The sequence below is a fragment of the Copidosoma floridanum genome, unplaced genomic scaffold, assembly GCF_036245765.1.
Source record: "Copidosoma floridanum isolate Cflo_tuat_1 unplaced genomic scaffold, Cflo_Japanese_pri ptg000025l, whole genome shotgun sequence".
Lineage (NCBI taxonomy): Eukaryota > Metazoa > Arthropoda > Insecta > Hymenoptera > Encyrtidae > Copidosoma > Copidosoma floridanum.
In genome coordinates this window covers 8,115,755-8,141,623 of record NW_028321902.1, presented here as the reverse complement: position 1 = coordinate 8,141,623, position 25,869 = coordinate 8,115,755, and the positions used below count along the sequence as shown (strand labels likewise).

General features: G+C 40.0%; 2 protein-coding genes and 1 non-coding gene across 3 annotated transcripts; 1 reads left to right on the top strand and 2 right to left on the bottom strand.

The window, feature by feature from the left end:
• Positions 1 to 1,200: 1,200 nt before the first annotated feature.
• CCT7 (chaperonin containing TCP1 subunit 7) lies at positions 1,201 to 4,394 on the bottom strand. The gene is made up of 5 exons (XM_014358164.2): positions 4,253 to 4,394; positions 3,374 to 3,634; positions 2,785 to 3,114; positions 1,961 to 2,703; positions 1,201 to 1,886 (listed from the first exon to the last, which is right to left on the bottom strand). The coding sequence occupies exons 1-5, from the start codon at positions 4,253 to 4,255 to the stop codon at positions 1,601 to 1,603; spliced, it is 1,623 nt and encodes a 540-aa protein (XP_014213650.2). The 5' UTR covers positions 4,256 to 4,394; the 3' UTR covers positions 1,201 to 1,600.
• A 16,449-nt stretch (positions 4,395 to 20,843) lies between these two features.
• Positions 20,844 to 25,057, top strand: LOC106643146 (fatty-acid amide hydrolase 2-A-like). Its single transcript, XM_014358160.2, has 7 exons — positions 20,844 to 20,993; positions 22,065 to 22,271; positions 22,990 to 23,193; positions 23,297 to 23,502; positions 23,574 to 23,895; positions 23,949 to 24,533; positions 24,616 to 25,057. Exons 2-7 carry the CDS (start codon positions 22,080 to 22,082, stop codon positions 24,715 to 24,717), a joined length of 1,611 nt encoding a protein of 536 aa, XP_014213646.2. The 5' UTR covers positions 20,844 to 20,993; positions 22,065 to 22,079; the 3' UTR covers positions 24,718 to 25,057.
• A 686-nt stretch (positions 25,058 to 25,743) lies between these two features.
• TRNAP-AGG (transfer RNA proline (anticodon AGG)) lies at positions 25,744 to 25,815 on the bottom strand. Its single transcript has one exon. It is a non-coding gene; the product is annotated as a tRNA-Pro (tRNA).
• Between the last annotated feature and the right edge of the window lie 54 nt (positions 25,816 to 25,869).

Sequence of the window (25,869 nt, the reverse complement as noted above, 5' to 3'; positions counted from 1 at the left end):
CTCGTGAAAAAGCAACTGTAGTAAACTCTAATAAACTGTAAGGAAGTGTTGTCATCTGTAATGTTTTATAACAGCTTACAGTTTTTTGCAGTTTATTACATTTTTTTTATATTTTATTATCATTGATAACTTTTAGACACATTTCCTTACATTTTCGAATAAAATTTGCCTTAAATGAAAAAAACTTGATTAACTATTATGAAAAAGTATAAGTGTAACAGCATGTGGTAAATCATGTTAAAACGTAAGAAAATGTAAAAAAACGTAACACAACATAATAAAGTGTAAGAAACGTCCGAAATCCATGAGACTATTACAGTTCCTTACATTTTCTTACATTTTCTTGCGGGTTACGGCATATTATTACACATGTTCACTTTTTCTAATATTTTGTTACGTTTTCAAATTTCCGCTGGGGATATAGCATACAAATCACACGAGCCCAACCGAGCACTGATATATATATATATATATATATATATATATATATATATGTGTCTTATGAAAATTTCGGAGCCTTTAATTAACATTTCTACAAGATATTATATCTTTCAGGATTCTATATATATACCTACGACCGAAAATCCAACAACTTTTAGCATCTTACATATACTTGTACCTACTCAGCATAGGAATCGCGTATTTAGAATCACCTTATGTTTAGTAAAACGCGGAATGTTTACATGCGTGGTGCATCAATGCGTCACTGGATCGCGAGTAAATCTTATTAAACACTATCAGAGCGAAAGAGTCAGAGGGGTTCTAAGACTAACTTTACATGCCTTTCTCTCGCTTTCACCGTTTTTAACTGTTTACTGTTTACACTAAGCGCTGTGACATATGTTATACTCACGAATTTTGTATTATTGAATCACCCGTCAAGTGTGTAACTCTTCGCACAACTCGCGACTCGTTCTATTACGCATAAGTTTTTACTGCAGAGATCCGTAACGCACTCATGAGCAATTTGTAGGTGAAGTTGTAAAACGCAATTCTTTATTCATACTGTACTAATTTAATAAATTATAAAAAAAATTGATTATTCCTACAAACCATATAAACATGATGTACAAGTAACTATTTGCACCCTTGTCAAGCAATTATTTTATTCTCTTATGGCAGGCTAATTCATGCTTAATATTTATACAAAAGAGAGTACTCGTCTTAAAATATTACAAAAGTTTATTTTTTATTTTTTTAATTAAATTTACAAGAAAATAGGTGTTATGCAAAAGTTTATCAAATTGAAATGTAAAAATGTTATTAACGACAGTTGATTCAACGTTTTATTTTATTTTTTAATGAATTTGTTAATAGTGTTAATAAATATAATACAAATATTTTTCGTAGTTTTTGCGATTTCATGTTAAACATTATAAACTTTTTTTTATTACTTGGTCAAGCGTACATATGCATTCAACGTTGGTACTAGGCAACTGTTAATCTATCTTTGAAGCTTAATACAATCCATACCGGTTTTTCAACATTTTGTATTTTAATTGTATTACCTCGTCTAACTGTTAAGGTAGAAAGGTATTTGTAAGAAATTTCAGTAACAAATTGTGTACGAAAGGCTTATGCAAAAAAATGTTTAATGCAATTACATGGGCCTGCCCATACCACGACCAGGCATATGTGAAGCGTCACCACCGCTCTTGGGGCTCTTGATAGTCTGGTCGACAGACAGAATAAGACAAGCAGCCTCACAGGCTGCGACTAAAGCGTTGGCCTTGACTATTGCGGGCTCCCACACGTTACTCTCCAAATTATCAGCAATGTCTTCATTGTTGATGTCAACGCCGAACCAATACTTGCCCATATGGTGTTTTTGGCGGAGCTTATTGAGAATATTGGTCGCGTCAAAGCCTGCGTTGTCGCACAGTTGCCTAAAAATAGCGAATACTAAGTGAAAAACATTTTCCCAAAGATGGGGAGAAATTTTCATTTCTGTGTAACATACCTCGGGATGACTTCCAAAGCGCGAGCGATAGCACCAAGAATCAGTTGCTCTTTTCCAGCAATCGAACGCGAATGCTCACGTAAAGTTTTCGAGAGCTCCATTTCAATTGCACCCCCACCGGCTACCACAGCATCGTTTTTGATCATACGCCTGACGATCATGATAGCGTCGTGCAGGGATCTCTCAGTCTCTTCCAAGAATTGTTCAGCTCCACCACGAAGGATGAATGTACACGTCTTGGCGTTGGTGCAACCAGTGAAAATGTTAAATCTTTCGCCACCGATTTGGCGTTCCTCAAACTTTTCGCAATGCCCCAAGACTGCCCCGTTCATGTCGTTGGCCGTTGTAATGACAGCTCCACCGCAAGCTTTCATTGTACGCTTGAGATCTTCATCGACGACGCGACCGGCACAGAACATATCACGATCAGCAAAATATTGTGTGGCGACGTCTCCAATCGGAAGTTTCGAAAGAACGACGTTTGCTCCGCTCTTATGAATCTTTTCGAGTTTATCATAGAGAATTTTCCACTCCGCGTCAACGACTTTCTGGTACTCGGCGACATTGTCCACTCGAATTTCAGCGTTGTCACGCTCTGCCTTCAATTCGAGTTCGATATTAAGAAGAGCTATTTTACAGGGTGAATAAGTTTTGGGTTGCATCTCGAAACCAGCATAGGAAAACGTCTTTTTAAAAGCGACGCCTGCTACGAGATTTGAGTCTTCCAAAGCACCTCCAGATATCTAAAGAAATAAAAGCTTTAAAATGCATATTTCTATATAATATACCATGGAAATTGATTCTATAAATTTTTATTTTCTAACCTTTTTGATACCAATCATGTTCAGGGGCAACAGCTCGTCCAGCATGAGAACAGCGTCAACGACCATTTTACTGAATAACTCTTTTTGTTGATGAATCAACTTGGAATTTAACGCTGTAGCGGCACATTCTTCCAAAGTGGAGCGTACTTTTTGTGGATCATTTTTTTCAATTTTAACGCTAAGTTCATTTATCTTGTCCGTTGAAATTTTGATTGCCTTTCTAAAAGCTGTGATGATGATTCTAGGATGAACGCCTTCTTCGATAAATGGTTTAACCTGTTTCAAAAATTCTGCTGCAAGCAAGACAACGCTAGTTGTACCATCTCCAATCTAAAATAAATAAGCAAATAAATTGAAATGATCGATACGAATTTCATTTAGTCAAGATAACAATTACAAAACATCAGAAAAATGTCGTAACTTTTTGAGAAAGTTTTGAATCTTCCATAAAACAATCAGTCCAACAGTTACATTGAATGTTCTCAGAATTTATTAATGCGTAATTGTTAAACTTGATAAATCATTACGACAAGAATAACAATATTAATCTGAGAATTGAACACTCTCTACAAGTGAAAAAACATTTTACCTCTGCATCTTGAGACTTTGCAATGTCAACCAGGGTTTTGGCAGCTGGATGAACAACATCAAGAAGATTCAAAATCGTAGCACCATCATTGGAAATTGTACCTTTTCCGTTCTGATTGACTATTAATTTGTCCATACCCCGTGGACCTAATGTTGTACAAACAGCTTCTGCTACCGTTTGGCAGGCATTTATGTTGGAGATCAGCTGAGGCTTGCCCTGAGACGAGTCTGTCCCTTCTTTCAGCAGAATAATTTGTGGTTGCTAAAATTAAATGCAAGTCATAGAGAATCACTGGAAATTAGATGAGATCAACTTGAATTTAGATTAAATATTGGCGCAGGTGTAATATTCTTGATTCACAATATGCAATACAGACATGTTAATTCAGTCATTGCATTAATTCGTAGAAATGTATATACTTTTCTTTTGAAAACAAGATTAATGTTTTATTTTCAATATATAGGGTCAATGTACTCAAGTACTGGAGTTATCTCAGGAACCAGGATAACAAATGTAATGGAAAGAATACGCAGATAAACAATCGCAAATAATTGAAGTATAACTTTACTTGTGTGATAACTCAATAAATTTGAAGGCATATAAGATAATTGAAGGGAGCTTGCGGTATATGCTAGTTGACATTCATATGAGGTTAGGAAATCGCAATCATCGCTAACCGCGTGTATTGCTTTATAATTTGATTAAAAACAAATTTTTTTATTCTTGTGACACTCTTGAGTTAAAGAAAAAGTCTAAGATACAACTCAACGACAGTTGTTCATAGGGACAAAGATCTTTTATGATCAACTTATTAAAGACAAAATCAAGGCGACTCTATTTGGAGACTGAACAACAAAACAAATAATAATATTCACATACCATTTTGATGTATTGGAGTAATTTGATGTAAACGAGTTTCTTCAACACTACAAGTACAATGCAATATTTAACTTTTAAAGCCCTTTTTGTTATCACTTTGTAATGTTTTCGGGAAACAAAATTCACATGCTCGCTTACCAAGTACAGCCTGCTTATATTTTTTTTTTTTTTTTTTTTTTGTAATTTGGTCAACCTGAATCTCGTAAGTCGGCAACAATGGTCACGGTTGTAGCCTTGACGATTATCGTAATCTGCATTACCGTTGATTATTAAAATTATAAAAAAAAATTTTTTTATAGGTAAAACATATGTACTATTGCCTACAATTAGTAGTTTTAATTACAAGTGGTTGTAACGGAAAGAAAAACTTTAAAAAATCTTACTGCTCCAGTCACTCTTTTGTCTTACTATGATAGACTAATAAAAATTTTCTTAAAAAAATGATCATTTTTAGAATTTTGAATACAAAAAAATAAACAAGATAATTTGCTGACTAACATCCGAAAGTACGAAGCCCCCCGTTGGATGACGCTGATGCTGATCTCATATGGCTATCGAGTGATAACCATGAAAAGAGAGAAGATTGTTTGATGTTACGTCCCAGGAGCACGCCAGGACTCATCAGTAAGGCTGATGACGTGCTCCTTGCCTTAGACACCTATATCGGTGGGGATACCCTAGCTCAATCCTAAACGCCCCTATATGTATATTAACCAACATGAAATCCGGGCACTTAGACCAACCGAGAAACTTCTGAATTAGAAAGTTGTTGGAGAAAAAGGCGTTTTTGATATTTTATTTAATTTGAGCTGCTGATTACAATAAAAATAAATAAAATTTTTTTCGAGTGGTGGATCAATGTTAAAATCGCATTTGAAATTTTATTTCGCTCATATCTCAGTAACGGTAAGAGCTATAGTAAAAATATAAATAACAGCGTATAGAGCGGAAAATTTCCTATCGATTTGGTCTATTTAAATTATTTAGACAAGCACAAAATTTCGAGAAAAAAAATTGCAAAGAAGATTTTGTACTTAACTTGTAAGAGTAAGTGAGACAGAGAGAGCGACCGAGTCCCCTCAGTCCCCTGCACCCAGCAGTGACCCCCACTATTCCACCGACAGTAGCAGCGAAGGAGAGAGAGAACCAGAGATAATGTGAGTGTTTGTATGTTTGTACCTAAGTGTGACTGCTGCACACGTGCACACACGGCAACACGGCTTATCTAACGGTGAAGCACCGACTCACTCAATCCATCACTGAAATATCGTTTAAAGCTTCTTGTATGCCTATACAGATTTTTTAGACGACCGGCTCACAAGTTTTTAAAGTAGCCACAAAAAATTTTTAATGGAAACTGTTTTTTCCTTTAGATATGCATTTTTTTCACGATTTTGATAATTTCCTGTCGATTAAGCATAAGCTTAGTATGAAATTTTTTAAATGAAAATCCGTTTTTTTCATCATTTACTATTTTTATTGACTACATATTATTTTGAAAATTGTACATAAAATAAAGTTTGAATGGACAAAAGTATCTTTTTATGAGATAAACTCATGAAAAGTAACTGAAAATCATAATAATTTTAAACAGGTAAAACTGGAATATTTATATAGAATTTTAAAAGATGCACAGCTTGATGTTTTTCGGAATTTTGAATACTCCATGCTCAACATTATATAAAAATGCAACGATACAATAAATAATAACGTGTACAAGAACTATTATTTTGTTTTTCAAAAATCAAAACTTGAGATTTCAGCATGATCCAGTTTACTTTGTACATATTTATTGAACCATTATGAATAAACAGTATTTTTTCCCTTGCACTGCCCTGTAAATAATCTCTGCTCGTCGTTGGCTGGCTGCACGGGTGCGATTTTTAAACCGGCAAGACTCGATGCTTTTAAATATCCTGTAGAGAAATAAAAGATTTTTACTCGTCCGTATTATTTTGTAGAATTGTAAATTTTCGGTTAAGAAAATGAAAAAACGTTTCGACGAATGCTAAAATATTAATTCTTTATACACAAGCGTACTGAATAATAAATACCGATATAAGTTGTTTTAAACAAGGAAATAGACACTTTGTTCATCATAAAACTATGTAACCTGATTACATTATGACGTTAAAACGTTTTTTAAGGCATCAATTGAAAAGTTTCTACAATTCATGTTAATAGAATAATTTTGTCAATATAACCTCTCTTTTGAACGACTCAGCGTTAACAAAATTTTTTTTAGTTTTGGTGGCTAAATATCTTTCCAATATCATAATGCAATCACGTAACATAGTTTTGTTATGAACAGGATGCCTATTATCTTGTTTAAAACAAATTATATCAATATTCAGTTAACGTCAGTTTGAATTGAATCACCCGCCATAGGTTTGGCTTACAGTCTTAAGACATTAAGACGCCCATGTACAGGCACCCTTACGGTTAGTCAACTAGCAGATGGTTGGAGAAAGACGGAGACAGTGCTCTCGGCAGTGGCACCCAAAGAAGCGCGAAGTTCAAATTAGCTATATGGAGCAAGACGTGAAAACCCAGATATCACGACAGTATTTCATACACAATAAATTAATAAATAAACACCAAGCTATTTAACGCCATTACCCAGTCAGCCTACTGGTCGCTTTGTCATTAAATAAATTAATTAAACAACACAAGCGCCAATCCCCATACGACCCAAGCACTTACTGGTCGCTTTGTTATCAGAAAAATTAATTTAATAACACAAGCGCCAATCACCACACAACCCGGGGCGCTTACTGGTCTCTTTGTTATCAAATAAGATAATTTAACGACACAAGCGCCAATCACCACACGACCCGGAGCCTTTACTGGTCGCTACGCCATTAAATGAATTTAACGACACAAGCGCCAATCACCACACGACCCAAGCGCTTACTGGTCGCTTTGTTATCAAATAAGATAATTTAACGACACAAGCGCCAATCACCACACAACCCGGGGCCTTTACTGGTCGCTTCGTCATTAAATGAATTTAATTACACAAGCGCCAATCCCCACACGACCCAAGCGCTTACTGGTCGCTTTGTTATCAAATAAGATAATTTAACGACACAAGCGCCAATCACCACACGACCCGGAGCCTTTACTGGTCGCTTCGCCATTAAATGAATTTAACGACACAAGCGCCAATCACCACACGACCCGGGGCCTTTACTGGTCGCTTTGTTATCAAATAAGATAATTTAACGACACAAGCGCCAATCACCACACGACCCGGGGCCTTTACTGGTCGCTTCGCCATTAAATGAATTTAATTACACAAGCGCCAATCCCCACACGACCCGGGGCCTTTACTGGTCGCTTCGCCATTAAATGAATTTAATTACACAAGCGCCAATCCCCACACGACCCAAGCGCTTACTGGTCGCTTTGTTATCAAATAAGATAATTTAACGACACAAGCGCCAATCACCACACGACCCGGGGCCTTTACTGGTCGCTTTGTTATCAAATAAATTAATTTAATAACACAAGCGCCAATCCCCACACGACCCAAGCGCTTACTGGTCGCTTTGTTATCAAATAAGATAATTTAACGACACAAACGCCAATCACCACACGACCCGGGGCGCTAACTGGTCACTTCGCCAATAAATGAATTTAATTACACAAGCGCCAATCCCCACACGACCCAAGCGCTTACTGGTCGCTTTGATATCAAATAAGATAATTCAACGACACAAGTGCCAATCCTCACATGATCCAAGCACTTACTGGTCGCTTTGTTATCAAATAAGATAATTTAACGACACAAGCGCCAATCACCACACGACCCGGGGCCTTTACTGGTCGCTTCGCCATTAAATGAATTTAATTACACAAGTGCTAATCCCCACACGACCTAAGCACTTACTGGTCGCTTTGTTATCAAATAAGATAATTTAACGACACAAGCGCCAATCACCACACAACCCGGGGCCTTTACTGGTCGCTTCGCCATTAAATAAATTTAATTACACAAGCGCCAATCCCCACACGACAAAAGCGCTTACTGGTCGCGTTGTTATCAAATAAATTAATTTAATAACACAAGCGCCAATCACTACACGACCCGAGGCCTTTACTGGTCGCTTCGCCATTAAATAAATTTAATTACACAAGCGCCAATCCCCACACGACAAAAGCGCTTACTGGTCACTTTGTTATCAAATAAGATAATTTAACGACACAAGTGCCAATCCTCACACGACCCAAGCACTTACTGGTCGCTTTGTTATCAAATAAGATAATTTAACGACACAAGTGCCAATCCTCACACGACCCAAGCGCTTACTGGTCGCTTTGTTATCAAATAAGATAATTTAACGACACAAGCGCCAATCACCACACGACCCGGGGCCTTTACTGGTCGCTTCACCATTAAATGAATTTAATTACACAAGCGCCAATCCCCACACGACCCGGGGCCTTTACTGGTCGCTTTGTTATCCAATAAGATAATTTAACGACACAATCGCCAATCACCACACGACCCGGGGCCTTTACTGGTCGCTTCGCCATTAAATGAATTTAATTACACAAGCGCCAATCACTACACGACCCAAGCACTTACTGGTCGCTTTGTTATCAAATAAGATAATTTAACGACACTAGCGCCAATCACCACACGACCCAAGCGCTTACTGGTCGCTTTGTTATCAAATAAAATAATTTAATAACACAAGCGCCAATCCCCACACGACCCAAGCGCTTACTGGTCGCTTTGTTATCAAATAAATTAATTTAATAACACAAGCGCCAATCCCCACACGACCCAAGCGCTTACTGGTCGCTTTGTTATCAAATAAGATAATTTAACGACACAAGCGCCAATCACCACACGACCCAAGCGCTTACTATCGCTTTGTTATCGAATAAGATAATTTAACGACACAAGCGCCAATCACCACACGACCCGGGGCCTTTACTGGTCGCTTCGCCATTAAATGAATTTAATTACACAAGCGCAAATCCCCACACGACCCAAGCGCTTACTGGTCGCTTTGTTATCAAATAAATTAATTTAATAACACAAGCGCCAATCCCCACACGACCCAAGCACTTACTGGTCGCTTTGTTATCAAATAAGATAATTTAACGACACAAGCGCCAATCACCACACGACCCGGAGCCTTTACTGGTCGCTTCGCCATTAAATGAATTTAATTACACAAGCGCCAATCACTACACGACCCGGAGCCTTTACTGGTCGCTTCGCCATTAAATGAATTTAATTACACAAGTGCTAATCCCCACACGACCCAAGCACTTACTGGTCGCTTTGTTATCAAATAAGATAATTTAACGACACAAGTGCCAATCCCCACACGACCCAAGCACTTACTGGTCGCTTTGTTATCAAATAAGATAATTTAACGACACAAGCGCCAATCACCACACGACCCGGGTCCTTTACTGGTCGCTTCGCCATTAAATGAATTTAATTACACAAGCGCCAATCACTACACGACCCGGAGCCTTTACTGGTCGCTTCGCCATTAAATGAATTTAATTACACAAGTGCTAATCCCCACACGACCCAAGCACTTACTGGTCGCTTTGTTATCAAATAAGATAATTTAACGACACAAGCGCCAATCACCACACGACCCGGGGCCTTTACTGGTCGCTTTGTTATCAAATAAATTAATTTAACGACACAAGCGCCAATCACCACACGACCCGGAGCCTTTACTGGTCGCCTCGCCATTAAATGAATTTAATTACACAAGCGCCAATCACCACACGACCCGGAGCCTTTACTGGTCGCTTCGCCATTAAATGAATTTAATTACACAAGCGCCAATCCCCACACGACAAAAGCGCTTACTGGTCGCTTTGTTATCAAATAAATTAATTTAATAACACAAGCGCCAATCACTACACGACCCGGAGCCTTTACTGGTCGCTTCGCCATTAAATGAATTTAATTACACAAGCGCCAATCACCACACGACCCAACCGCTTACTGGTCGTTTTGATATCAAATAAAATAATTTAACGACACAAGTGCCAATCCTCACACGACCCAAGCGCTTACTATCGCTTTGTTATCGAATAAGATAATTTAACGACACAAGCGCCAATCACCACACGACCCGGGGCCTTTACTGGTCGCTTCGCCATTAAATGAATTTAATTACACAAGCGCCAATCACCACACGACCCAACCGCTTACTGGTCGTTTTGATATCAAATAAAATAATTTAACGACACAAGTGCCAATCCTCACACGACCCAAGCACTTACTGGTCGCTTTGTTATCAAATAAGATAATTTAACGACACAAGCGCCAATCACCACACGACCCGGGGCCTTTACTGGTCGCTTCGCCATTAAATGAATTTAATTACACAAGCGCCAATCCCCACACGACCCAAGCACTTACTGGTCGCTTTGTTATCAAATAAGATAATTTAACGACACAAGCGCCAATCACCACACGACCCGGGTCCTTTACTGGTCGCTTCGCCATTAAATGAATTTAATTACACAAGCGCCAATCACTACACGACCCAATCGCTTACTGGTCGCTTTGTTATCAAATAAGATAATTTAACGACACAAGTGCCAATCACCACACGACCCGTGGCCTTTACTGGTCGCTTCGCCATTAAATGAATTTAATTACACAAGTGCTAATCCCCACACGACCCAAGCACTTACTGGTCGCTTTGTTATCAAATAAGATAATTTAACGACACAAGCGCCAATCACCACACGACCCGGAGCCTTTACTGGTCGCTTCGCCATTAAATGAATTTAACGACACAAGCGCCAATCACCACACGACCCGGGGCCTTTACTGGTCGCTTCGCCATTAAATGAATTTAATTACACAAGTGCTAATCCCCACACGACCCAAGCACTTACTGGTCGCTTTGATATCAAATAAAATAATTTAACGACACAAGTGCCAATCCTCAAACGACCCAAGCACTTACTGGTCGCTTTGTTATCAAATAAGATAATTTAACGACACAAGCGCCAATCACCACACGACCCGGGGCCTTTACTGGTCGCTTCGCCATTAAATGAATTTAATTACACAAGCGCCAATCACCACACGACCCAACCGCTTACTGGTCGTTTTGATATCAAATAAAATAATTTAACGACACAAGTGCCAATCCTCACACGACCCAAGCACTTACTGGTCGCTTTGTTATCAAATAAGATAATTTAACGACACAAGCGCCAATCACCACACGACCCGGGGCCTTTACTGGTCGCTTCGCCATTAAATGAATTTAATTACACAAGCGCCAATCCCCACACGACCCAAGCACTTACTGGTCGCTTTGTTATCAAATAAGATAATTTAACGACACAAGCGCCAATCACCACACGACCCGGGTCCTTTACTGGTCGCTTCGCCATTAAATGAATTTAATTACACAAGCGCCAATCACTACACGACCCAATCGCTTACTGGTCGCTTTGTTATCAAATAAGATAATTTAACGACACAAGCGCCAATCACCACACGACCCGGAGCCTTTACTGGTCGCTTCGCCATTAAATGAATTTAACGACACAAGCGCCAATCACCACACGACCCGGGGCCTTTACTGGTCGCTTCGCCATTAAATGAATTTAATTACACAAGTGCTAATCCCCACACGACCCAAGCACTTACTGGTCGCTTTGTTATCAAATAAGATAATTTAACGACACAAGCGCCAATCACCACACGACCCGGGGCCTTTACTGGTCGCTTCGCCATTAAATGAATTTAATTACACAAGCGCAAATCGCCACACGACCCAAGCGCTTACTATCGCTTTGTTATCAAATAAATTAATTTAATAACACAAGCGCCAATCACTACACCACCCGGGGCCTTTACTGGTCACTTCGCCATTAAATGAATTTAATTACACAAGCGCCAATCCCCACACGACCCAAGCGCTTACTGGTCGCTTTGATATCAAATAAAATAATTTAACGACACAAGTGCCAATCCTCACACGACCCAAGCACTTACTGGTCGCTTTGTTATCAAATAAGATAATTTAACGACACAAGCGCCAATCACCACACGACCCGGGGCCTTTACTGGTCGCTTCGCCATTAAATGAATTTAATTACACAAGCGCAAATCCACACACGACCCAAGCGCTTACTATCGCTTTGTTATCGAATAAGATAATTTAACGACACAAGCGCCAATCACTACACCACCCGGGGCCTTTACTGGTCACTTCGCCATTAAATGAATTTAATTACACAAGCGCCAATCCCCACACGACCCAAGCACTTACTGGTCGCTTTGTTATCAAATAAGATAATTTAACGACACAAGCGCCAATCACCACACGACATAAGCACTTACTGGTCGCTTTGTTATCGAATAAGATAATTTAACAACACAAGCGCCAATCACCACACGACCCGGGGCCTTTACTGGTCGCTTTGTTATCAAATAAATTAATTTAATAACACAAGCGCCAATCACTACACCACCCGGAGCCTTTACTGGTCGCTTCGCCATTAAATGAATTTAATTACACAAGTGCTAATCCCCACACGACCCAAGCACTTACTGGTCGCTTTGTTATCAAATAAATTAATTTAATAACACAAGCGCCAATCACTACACCACCCGGAGCCTTTACTGGTCGCTTCGCCATTAAATGAATTTAATTACACAAGTGCTAATCCCCACACGACCCAAGCACTTACTGGTCGCTTTGATATCAAATAAGATAATTTAACGACACAAGCGCCAATCACCACACGACCCAAGCTTTTACTGGTCGCTTTGTTATCGAATAAGATAATTTAACGACACAAGCGCCAATCACCACACGACCCGGGGCCTTTACTGGTCGCTTCGCCATTAAATGAATTTAATTACACAAGCGCCAATCACTACACGACCCGGGGCCTTTACTGGTCGCTTCGCCATTAAATGAATTTAATTACACAAGCGCAAATCCCCACACGACCCAACCGCTTACTGGTCGTTTTGATATCAAATAAAATAATTTAACGACACAAGTGCCAATCCTCACACGACCCAAGCGCTTACTATCGCTTTGTTATCGAATAAGATAATTTAACGACACAAGCGCCAATCACCACACGACCCGGGGCCTTTACTGGTCGCTTCGCCATTAAATGAATTTAATTACACAAGCGCCAATCACTACACGACCCAATCGCTTACTGGTCGCTTTGTTATCAAATAAGATAATTTAACGACACAAGCGCCAATCACCACACGACCCGGGGCCTTTACTGGTCGCTTCGCCATTAAATGAATTTAATTACACAAGTGCTAATCCCCACACGACCCAACCGCTTACTGGTCGTTTTGATATCAAATAAAATAATTTAACGACACAAGTGCCAATCACTACACGACCCGGGGCCTTTACTGGTCGCTTCGCCATTAAATGAATTTAATTACACAAGCGCCAATCACTACACGACCCAATCGCTTACTGGTCGCTTTGTTATCAAATAAGATAATTTAACGACACAAGCGCCAATCACCACACGACCCGGGGCCTTTACTGGTCGCTTCGCCATTAAATGAATTTAATTACACAAGTGCTAATCCCCACACGACCCAAGCACTTACTGGTCGCTTTGTTATCGAATAAGATAATTTAACGACACAAGCGCCAATCACCACACGACCCGGAGCCTTTACTGGTCGCCTCGCCATTAAATGAATTTAATTACACAAGCGCCAATCACTACACGACCCGGAGCCTTTACTGGTCGCTTCGCCATTAAATGAATTTAATTACACAAGCGCCAATCCCCACACGACAAAAGCGCTTACTGGTCGCTTTGTTATCAAATAAATTAATTTAATTACACAAGCGCCAATCACTACACGACCCAAGCGCTTACTGGTCGCTTTGTTATCAAATAAGATAATTTAACGACACAAGCGCCAATCACCACACGACCCGGAGCCTTTACTGGTCGCCTCGCCATTAAATGAATTTAATTACACAAGCGCCAATCACCACACGACCCGGAGCCTTTACTGGTCGCCTCGCCATTAAATGAATTTAATTACACAAGCGCCAATCACTACACGACCCGGAGCCTTTACTGGTCGCTTCGCCATTAAATGAATTTAATTACACAAGCGCCAATCACTACACGACCCGGAGCCTTTACTGGTCGCTTCGCCATTAAATGAATTTAATTACACAAGCGCCAATCACCACACGACCCAAGCGCTTACTGGTCGCTTTGTTATCAAATAAGATAATTTAACGACACAAGCGCCAATCACCACACGACCCGGGGCCTTTACTGGTCGCTTCGCCATTAAATGAATTTAATTACACAAGTGCTAATCCCCACACGACCCAACCGCTTACTGGTCGTTTTGATATCAAATAAAATAATTTAACGACACAAGTGCCAATCCTCACACGACCCAAGCACTTACTGGTCGCTTTGTTATCAAATAAGATAATTTAACGACACAAGCGCCAATCACCATACGACCCGGGGCCTTTACTGGTCGCTTCGCCATTAAATGAATTTAATTACACAAGCGCCAATCACTACACGACCCGGAGCCTTTACTGGTCGCTTCGCCATTAAATGAATTTAATTACACAAGCGCCAATCACCACACGACCCAAGCGCTTACTGGTCGCTTTGTTATCAAATAAATTAATTTAATAACACAAGCGCCAATCACTACACGACCCAAGCACTTACTGGTCGCTTTGTTATCAAATAAGATAATTTAACGACACAAGCGCCAATCACCACACGACCCGGGGCCTTTACTGGTCGCTTCGCCATTAAATGAATTTAATTACACAAGCGCCAATCCCCACACGACCCAAGCGCTTACTGGTCGCTTTGTTATCAAATAAGATAATTTAACGACACAAGCGCCAATCACCACACGACCCGGGGCCTTTACTGGTCGCTTCGCCATTAAATGAATTTAATTACACAAGCGCCAATCACTACACGACCCGGAGCCTTTACTGGTCGCTTCGCCATTAAATGAATTTAATTACACAAGCGCCAATCACCACACGACCCAAGCGCTTACTGGTCGCTTTGTTATCAAATAAGATAATTTAACGACACAAGCGCCAATCACTACACGACCCGGAGCCTTTACTGGTCGCTTCGCCATTAAATGAATTTAATTACACAAGCGCCAATCACTACACGACCCGGGGCCTTTACTGGTCGCTTCGCCATTAAATGAATTTAATTACACAAGCGCCAATCACTACACGACCCAAGCGCTTACTATCGCTTTGTTATCGAATAAGATAATTTAACGACACAAGCGCCAATCACTACACGACCCGGGGCCTTTACTGGTCGCTTCGCCATTAAATGAATTTAATTACACAAGCGCAAATCCCCACACGACCCAAGCGCTTACTGGTCGTTTTGATATCAAATAAAATAATTTAACGACACAAGTGCCAATCCTCACACGACCCAAGCACTTACTGGTCGCTTTGTTATCAAATAAGATAATTTAACGACACAAGCGCCAATCACTACACGACCCGGGGCCTTTACTGGTCGCTTCGCCATTAAATGAATTTAATTACACAAGCGCAAATCCCCACACGACCCAAGCGCTTACTGGTCGTTTTGATATCAAATAAAATAATTTAACGACACAAGCGCCAATCACCACACGACCCGGGGCCTTTACTGGTCGCTTCGCCATTAAATGAATTTAATTACACAAGCGCAAATCCCCACACGACCCAAGCGCTTACTGGTCGCTTTGTTATCAAATAAGATAATTTAACGACACAAGCGCCAATCACTACACGACCCGGGGCCTTTACTGGTCGCTTCGCCATTAAATGAATTTAATTACACAAGCGCCAATCACCACACGACCCAAGCACTTACTGGTCGCTTTGTTATCAAATAAGATAATTTAACGACACAAGCGCCAATCACTACACGACCCGGGGCCTTTACTGGTCGCTTCGCCATTAAATGAATTTAATTACACAAGCGCAAATCCTCACACGACCCAAGCACTTACTGGTCGCTTTGTTATCAAATAAGATAATTTAACGACACAAGCGCCAATCACTACACGACCCGGGGCCTTTACTGGTCGCTTCGCCATTAAATGAATTTAATTACACAAGCGCAAATCCCCACACGACCCAAGCGCTTACTGGTCGCTTTGTTATCAAATAAGATAATTTAACGACACAAGCGCCAATCACCACACGACCCGGGGCCTTTACTGGTCGCTTCGCCATTAAATGAATTTAATTACACAAGCGCCAATCACTACACGACCCAAGCGCTTACTGGTCGCTTTGTTATCAAATAAGATAATTTAACGACACAAGCGCCAATCACCACACGACCCGGGGCCTTTACTGGTCGCTTCGCCATTAAATAAATTTAATTACACAAGCGCCAATCACCACACAACCCGGGGCCTTTACTGGTCGCTTCGCCATTAAATGAATTTAATTACACAAGCGCCAATCACTACACGACCCAAGCGCTTACTGGTCGCTTTGTTATCAAATAAGATAATTTAACGACACAAGCGCCAATCACCACACGACCCGGGGCCTTTACTGGTCGCTTCGCCATTAAATGAATTTAATTACACAAGCGCCAATCACCACACAACCCGGGGCCTTTACTGGTCGCTTCGCCATTAAATGAATTTAATTACACAAGCGCCAATCACTACACGACCCAATCGCTTACTCGTCGCTTTGTTATCAAATAAGATAATTTAACGACACAAGCGCCAATCACCACACGACCCGGGGCCTTTACTGGTCGCTTCGCCATTAAATGAATTTAATTACACAAGTGCTAATCCCCACACGACCCAACCGCTTACTGGTCGTTTTGATATCAAATAAAATAATTTAACGACACAAGTGCCAATCCTCACACGACCCAAGCACTTACTGGTCGCTTTGTTATCAAATAAGATAATTTAACGACACAAGTGCCAATCACCACACGACCCGGGGCCTTTACTGGTCGCTTCGCCATTAAATGAATTTAATTACACAAGTGCTAATCCCCACACGACCCAAGCACTTACTGGTCGCTTTGTTATTGAATAAGATAATTTAACGACACAAGCGCCAATCACCACACGACCCGGAGCCTTTACTGGTCGCTTCGCCATTAAATGAATTTAATTACACAAGCGCCAATCCCCACACGACAAAAGCGCTTACTGGTCGCTTTGTTATCAAATAAATTAATTTAATTACACAAGCGCCAATCACCACACGACCCGGGGCCTTGACTGGTCGCTTTGTTATCAAATAAATTAATTTAATAACACAAGCGCCAATCACCACACGACCCAAGCGCTTACTGGTCGCTTTGTTATCAAATAAATTAATTTAATAACACAAGCGCCAATCACTACACGACCCAAGCACTTACTGGTCGCTTTGTTATCAAATAAGATAATTTAACGACACAAGCGCCAATCACCACACGACCCGGGGCCTTTACTGGTCGCTTCGCCATTAAATGAATTTAATTACACAAGCGCCAATCCCCACACGACAAAAGCGCTTACTGGTCGCTTTGTTATCAAATAAATTAATTTAATAACACAAGCGCCAATCACTACACGACCCGGAGCCTTTACTGGTCGCTTCGCCATTAAATGAATTTAATTACACAAGCGCCAATCACTACACGACCCGGAGCCTTTACTGGTCGCTTCGCCATTAAATGAATTTAATTACACAAGCGCCAATCACCACACGACCCAAGCGCTTACTGGTCGCTTTGTTATCAAATAAGATAATTTAACGACACAAGCGCCAATCACCACACAACCCGGGGTGCTTACAGGTCGCTTTGTTACTAAATAAATAAATTTGATAACAAGAGCGCCAGTCAATGATGCAAGTTCTATTACCATGTAAACATTACTGCTTTCACTGTTATTTATAGCTTTAATAATTACGATAGTGACCAGTAATCACCCTGGCCAGTTTGGGGATTTGCGCTTGTGGTATTAAATTAATTTATTTGATAACAAAGCGACCAGTTAGCGCCCCGGGTCGTTTGGTGATTGGCGCTTGTGTCGTTAAATTAATTTATTTGATAACAAAGCGACCAGTAAGTGCCCCGAGTCGTGTGGGGATTGGCACTTGTGTCGTTAAATTATCTTATTCGATAACAAAGCGACCAGTAAGCGCTTGGGTCGTGTGGGGATTGGCGCTTGTGTTATTAAATTAATTTATTTGATAACAAAGCGACCAGTAAGCGCCCCGGGTCGTGTGGGGATTGGCGCTTGTGTTATTAAATTAATTTATTTGATAACAAAGCAACCAGTAAGCGCCCCGGGTGTTGTGGTGATTGGCGCTTGTGTTATTAAATTAATTTATTTGATAACAAAGCGACCAGTAAGCGCCCCGGGTCGTGTGGGGATTCGCGATTGTGTCGTTAAATTATCTTATTTGATAACAAAGCGACCAGTAAGTGCTTGGGTCGTGTGAGGATTGGCACTTGTGTCGTTAAATTATCTTATTCGATAACAAAGCGACCAGTAAAAGCTTGGGTCTCGTGGGGATTGGCGCTTGTGTTATTAAATAAATTTTTCTGATAACAAAGCGACCAGTAAGCCAAAGTGTCATGTGTGTGAGAGGGTCCCCACACTCAAAGTTATACATCGATTCACATATCTTGTTGGAGATAAGGAGATCTTCTCTTGGCTACAGTACGCCATCGGATTGTAGGGCCCTGATACGATGCGTAAGAGGCTCTCCGGGCACAGGATTTACCGTGTGTTCCAGTTGCGCTCTCCGAAAACTTACCGACAACTTAAATATAATGCAAGATATCGTAAGACATAATTAAGTTGTCGGAGAGCGTTACTGGAACACACCCTTCAACTGTCAATTGTTTCCCCCATCGTTAACGGATGATTTGCAGGTCCTCGGGTAGAGTCGTCGGTACTGCTAAACTCGGGCTCCCCCAATAACCCCCAGCTCTCTATACTCTCTACTCCCCTCATATGCGTATGCGTGCACTTGTGTATATATACATGTGTACAAAATATTCAGAGAGGACTTTTTTATTATTTAGCAGCGTGTATGTGTGTGTGTGTGTGTGTGTGTGCACCTCCTACTTACTCGCCCACGCCTTGCTAGTTTGGGTTTTTTTTTTTTTTTTTTTTCCAAGTATTCTGCTCCACATATACCGTGTTCGTGGGTGCTGTATAGTAAAATGTTCAAGTGCAACGCGACTAATCGCACCTGTTTTAAATTTATCAGTATTTTATGTTATTTGAGCGTCGTGCCCTATACATACAAAATTTTACTGCTGAAAATCGGCAAAATGCGAGATGATTAAATATTTGGATCAAATTGGAGTTTCGCTATTTTTGTCTCCTCCGCGTATTATTACTTGATTCGAAATTCTGTGAAAGTTCCGCAAAGGCATCTCAGAAATCGGTATTGCACAAACGCTTGCGTGTATTACCTACTTGGCTCCAGCAAAGTAGATGTTGGAGTTGATGATAGGCGGTACGACTTGCACATCTACTATCACTTATTTGGAGGATAGTTAAAAAAAATGTAAATTTTATTTTCCTCTTTTTTTTTTAATATGCAATTACCAATATTTTTATGAATCGTCAAATTATCTATTGAATTTAAACAACGAATAACAATTTTCCGATAGATCGGTATTGTCTTCTCGCTTTGGTCGGGTGATTTGTTAATAAGTATATGATAGACGAGCTACCAAACCATTAACGCTCTCTTTCATACAAAGATTTAAGATCGATTTTATAGCTACCAAATCGAGGGAAAAAGCGAGCTTCACACCCACGCGCTCTCACGCCGGTTTGGCGCGAACTTTTTAAAATACCTTTCTAATTCTATTCGATATCGTTGGATTTTGTTTTTTTCATTTTCAATTATATTCTTACCGCTCTACCGATCTGACATCAAGCACAAGACGTATCCGAACCGGTTGGTTCTGCAACCGATTTCCATTCAAAAGACATACTTATTTAACTGTATGATTAAAATAACTTAAAAATAACACTCATCATTAATAAATTAATAAACGTGACGATTACGATGTTAAACAAATAAAAATAAATGACCCTCAAAGCACTGTGATTTTTCAACCATTTGAATCAGTTAGTCCAATCCTCTTATACTTAGCAACTTCAGAGTATCATTTTTCATCACTAGGGGTGTCATCGTGTCATGTCATCATAATGGCTTTAAAAACGTCATGTTATCATCTGTAATTACTATTTTATGAAAAATGCATCCAGCAACAAAAACAAAAAAAAAAAAAACTGCGAATAAGAAGCCAAGACTCACGTATCTCCAGTGCAAAAAAAAAATACTCGTAAGTAGAGGGTAAACAACACGAATCTTATCACTGGTAGCTTCAACAGCTTTTTGTTAATTTTTTCATACAACCCCCCTCAAGTGATTTTTACAATTTGTTGATTGGGTAGCCTCCCGTGACCCCTGTACACTTGAAAACCTGCATGTTAAAATATTTTTACACTGCTTAGCTTAAGTACGACGACGGGCTAACTTAGTTATAAGCTTGGAGGAGCCTCGGAGGACCTCCCACTCCTCCGAGGCCTCTCTAATAGCATAAAGGTTAAGTTACACCACAATTTAACTATCTTTTACTTAAGCTTTGAGAACAATAATTTAAACGTAAATGTTGACTAAAAAGTAGACAATTTAATGCATTATTAGACTCCTTGGTAAGTTTTTCAACTATTGACAATTATTTGCCTTTTGTGAAAACTAAAAACCACGTGTGTGCAAGTTTTCTTTAATGTTTACCAGTTATATCATTTATATGTAAGATTAAAACAACTTCTACTAAATGAAGTATACGTGTTTTGTTGTTTTCTAGTCTAAACTGCAAGTAAAAATACTTATACTACCTCAATATAAGGCATTACTATATGAGTGATTGAGTTTTTGATATTAGGATTTTAGAAGCAAGTACCTCATTTGTATACTAATGATATGCACTACACTTATGGGGTGGATTATTGGTTATTGGTCAGTTAGATTAAAATATTAAGATATGCAAGTGTTGAAAATGATGTTCTGTTTTGAAAAGTAAGTAGGTACAATAAAATTTTCATGCCAAAGGCTTAAGCCAATTGGAAATATAAGCTAACATTCCCGTCAGCTAACCTATGTCCCAGTAAAGAAAAGCCTCAGATCGTCCGTTTGTCATCCTTGACTTCTTCTCACCTCGGACGATTTGAGATTTTCTAAACTTCTTCCGAGTGGTGCTTTGCAACCATTGTCCAGATTATCCAGCTTTTAGTCGCATTATATTATTTTTAAATAGTAATCAAAATAGTACTCCATAATATAAATATATGACACTTTTCAACAAATAATTATAATATTATTACAAAATAAATTAAAAAGAAATAAAATAAATGAACAAAACTTAGCATTAATATTTTTCAATATTTAAAATTTGCACTTGTAGCAAGTATTACACCAAAATGAGGAGCAGTAAATACTTTTTTAGCGATAAGTAGCAATTGAGACACGCATATTATATGTATATATGCATCGTACGTGTCACATTTCCAACATAGTAGGTATGTCGTATTACTTATTTATAAAATTGATTCAGATATCGTTACCGCATTGCAAGATATTTTCGAGATAAGCGCACGTTGTGTGCCTATATATAGCATCGTGCCGGTACGTGTCATCTCGCAGTTGATTTGATGATGTATATGAATTGAGGCGTGTGCCGTTGTTAAAAAGGAAATTAATAAAAAAATCAATATCGTTTCCAGAAAAAATCATCACAAATGACGATGACGAACGCCTCGATGAATTTGCCGGTCAGATATTTCATGTGGATCGTGTCATCATTGTCCAAGCTGTTTTTCGTCATAAGAAATATAATTTTCATCGGGTTGCCGAAAAAGCAGCCACCTGTGAAAAATGTTACTGTGATGGACAGTGCTTCGACTTTGGCATCGAAAATACGTAATCGGCAAGTACGTTATGTAGTTTTAATAAAATATTATATGGAAATAGTTTACTTGTTTTTTTTTTTTTTTTTTTTTTTTTTTTTTTTCATACCTACATATGTGTATGTAGTGTAATTTCATTTTCGGCAATATATTGCGTAACCTTTTGATACATATATAGCCTCACACGTATGATAAGACTTTTACGTTACAATTTCGCATCGTTACAATATACTTAAATATACGTTTTAGATGAGAGTATTACGAATATTATTCATATGGGGAAATCCACAAAAAATATCCCGTTTTTGTCCCCTATTTTGATAAACAATTTTTTTTTTTAGGCACACCTTCGAGGTAGGGCTCATTTTACTCGTAATGTCATGTACCGCGATTGACATGCTATTGTTACGTCTATACATATACGTCTAAATCGTGGAAAAAGGGTGTCACCCTCACCGAAACCGGTGTTCAAAATTTTTTCCTCGTAGTACATGACATTACGAGTAAAATGAGCCCTACCTCGAAAGTGTGCCTCAAGAAAATGTTTTTTAAATTTAAATAGGGAGGCAAAACGGGATATTTTTTCCGATGGATTTTCTCGTATACAAACGCTTTTCGCACACGGCGTAATATAAAGATTACATTTATCGGTACAGTTTGTAAATGTATTTTTGGTAAACAGTAGCTCACAGAGCGAAGTAAATGTTTATTTTTCGGAACGATTAATTGTTTGTGATTTCAGTTAACGTCGGAATCAACGGTAAGAGCTTTCATCGCTCGAATCGAAGAAGTCCAACCGATCCTCAACTGCGTCACGGAAAAACGCTTCGAAAAAGCCCTCGAGGAAGCCCTGGAGTGCGACCGCCAGCTCCGGTCCCCAAACGCCCCCACCGCCGATTTTCTAGCCGCAAAGAAGCCACTGTTTGGCGTCCCATTCAGCGTAAAGGTTGGTAAAAAACTAATCTGCTATGCCTTTATCATACACATATATATTTATCAAATCGGAGAAATATTATTATTATTATCATTACTGTATATCGTACGTATAGGAATGCATCGCGGTCAAAGAGATGAAGCAAACGGCCGGTCTGGTGTGCCGTCGCAACGTCCGCGCCGACGAGGACGCCGAGTGCGTGCGATTGATGCGCCAGGCCGGTGGTATACCCATCGCAACCACCAACTTATCCGAACTGGCCATGTGGATGGAAAGCTACAACTGCGTTTACGGCATCACCAAAAACCCCCACAACACGTGGTAGGCGTACTTACATGCAAAGATTATAATAAGGGGAAAAAAACAAAAAAAAAAAAACACAATGGTTGCAGGCACACGAGCGGCGGTTCGTCAGGCGGGGAGGGTAGCTTGCTGGCGGCAGGTGGTTCACCCTGCGGCTTGGGATCGGACATCGGCGGCTCGATTCGAATCCCCAGCTTCTTCAACGGGATTTTCGGCCACAAGCCGTCCATGGGAGTCGTGAGTCGCGAGGGTCACTACCCGGAAGTGCCCACTCCGGAGCAGGACGAGATGTGCGTTGTTGGGCCCCTGAGCCGCCACGCAGAGGACCTCACCCTGCTGTTACGGGTCATTGCTGGGAAAAACGCGAACCGGCTGAAACTACACTCGCGCATCGACCCCTCGAAATTGAAGGTACAGGTGCACACGTGGACGGAAGAGGTTGTTGTTAACGTTGTTTGCGTTAGATCTATTTCATGGAGGAGGAGGAGATCTGTCCGGTTGTGACGCCGGTCGAGCCTGAGATCAAGGCGGCCATGCAGCGGGCGGTCCGGCATTTGGAGCGAGCGTACGGGGTGAAAGCCACCCAAGTCAACATTTCCACTTTCAAAGACGCCTTGCCGATCTGGTTCGCGTGGATGGCGGTTCCGCCCGGGAAGGACATGTCCGTGGAGTTGACGGACGGAAAGTACTCCCTGGGTATCGGCCGGGAACTCGTCAAGTGGCTGTTTGGGCTTAGCGAGCACACGTTCGTTGCTCTCGTCACGGCTGGGTTCGAGAAATTCACGGCCACTCGCTTGGCCAAGGATGGCGAGAGTAAAAAGAAATATTACAAACTACAGGGTGCGACGTTGCGCCAAGTGTTTGAGGAGATGCTCGGCCAGAATGGGGTTTTTATCTATCCTACCCATCCGACGGCTGCTCCCATGCATTTCGAGCCGCTCGTCAGACCTTTCAATTGGATTTACACGGGTATCATCAACGTCCTCGGCTTACCGTCCACGGCTTGTCCACTTGGCTTCAACAAGAATGGCCTGCCCATTGGAATACAAGTTAGTGGATTGTCGTTGCAAAATAATTGTTTATTATATCCAATGAAGATTTTTATTATTATTATTTTTTGAACTTTCGCAGATTGTCTCTGGACTTTATCAAGATCACCTTAGTTTGGCTATTGCTGAGGAACTGGAACGAGCGTTTACGGGGTGTATACCTGCACCAACAGTCAAAAAATAATTTTTATCCATACCGGTATTTAACAAATAAATGCAAATACTCATGCATTTTTTACGTGCCAAGGAGATATTCTGCCGAGCCACGTGATAATATATTATTTGTTAAATTTTCATCAGTACTTACGAGTAAATAATTTTAATGATTCTATTATTTGTTAAATCGTTACTATTAAGATGTATATCACTGATTATAATCTTGCTACTCGAGCTAGTCTAACAAACGAAATTTTTAATTTTTGGGGCGTCACTGATAGGGACAATATACATCCAAGACAATGGGAATGGAAATGGAGAAATATTATGTACAATGACATATTTTTTATGCTTGAAAAAAAAAAAAAAAAAAAACAGCAGAGGTAAAATTGTTTTAAGGGTAAGATAAATGTATCAATCAATAAAATGAATAAATTATATTTTTAAATAAGCAGCAAATACTTGGATCATATTTTAGAGTATACTATGAACTTAGATTGAGTCAGTACGACTTTGAGCCAATAATGTAGATATATTATCAATATTTTGCACCATACCAATCATTTTTTTTTTTTTATTGTACTAAAAACCGGGGTAATTATAACCATTAAGTATTAGTACAATAATAACAACACCTGTTACATAAAAAAAAACACGAGTAAAGCTATGAGCATTTTTGGTGATTACTGTTCTTATTCGGTAAAAGACAGTTTGAGAATTCAAATGTCCCGCTCAAAGAATTCACAGAGAAATAACACATTTGTTTATATTAAATAACATGTATGGTACGCACGTAAGTGTGCGCCAATTGGATTTTAAATTAATGGAACAAAAAAAACAGCGTCTGCGACAATATTGCAAATAATATTGTGAGCTATAAAAGCCTTTAAGGTCTTAATAAAGCTTATTTCCAAAACTAAAAAAAAAAAAAAAAAAATAAGATTGTGTTGGTAAGTATTACTCTGCACGAGAGACAATGAGAAAAAAAAAAAAAAAAAAAGGTTTGTCGAAAATTTTTCACTCCCGCTGCAAGTTAAAAACAAAAAAACCCTCCGGGCTCGTCCGGGATTTGAACCCGGGACCTCTCGCACCCTAAGCGAGAATCATACCCCTAGACCAACGAGCCGCGCATGGATGAGATGCCATTCTTTCACTTCAAAAGCCGAGCGCTCGCAACTGC

What these genes read in the sequence shown, in the direction of transcription:
- LOC106643146 (XM_014358160.2), top strand. Translation starts at nt 22,080, where the DNA reads ATGACGATGACGAACGCCTCGATGAATTTGCCGGTCAGATATTTCATG. An exon ending in GCGTCCCATTCAGCGTAAAG is followed by an intron (nt 23,194 to 23,296) that starts GTTGGTAAAAAA and finishes TCGTACGTATAG; the next exon opens with GAATGCATCGCGGTCAAAGA. An exon ending in AAAAACCCCCACAACACGTG is followed by an intron (nt 23,503 to 23,573) that starts GTAGGCGTACTT and finishes CAATGGTTGCAG; the next exon opens with GCACACGAGCGGCGGTTCGT.
- CCT7 (XM_014358164.2), bottom strand. An exon ending in ACATGATTGGTATCAAAAAG is followed by an intron (nt 2,704 to 2,784) that starts GTTAGAAAATAA and finishes TTATTTCTTTAG; the next exon opens with ATATCTGGAGGTGCTTTGGA. An exon ending in GCTTTGGAAGTCATCCCGAG is followed by an intron (nt 1,887 to 1,960) that starts GTATGTTACACA and finishes CGCTATTTTTAG; the next exon opens with GCAACTGTGCGACAACGCAG.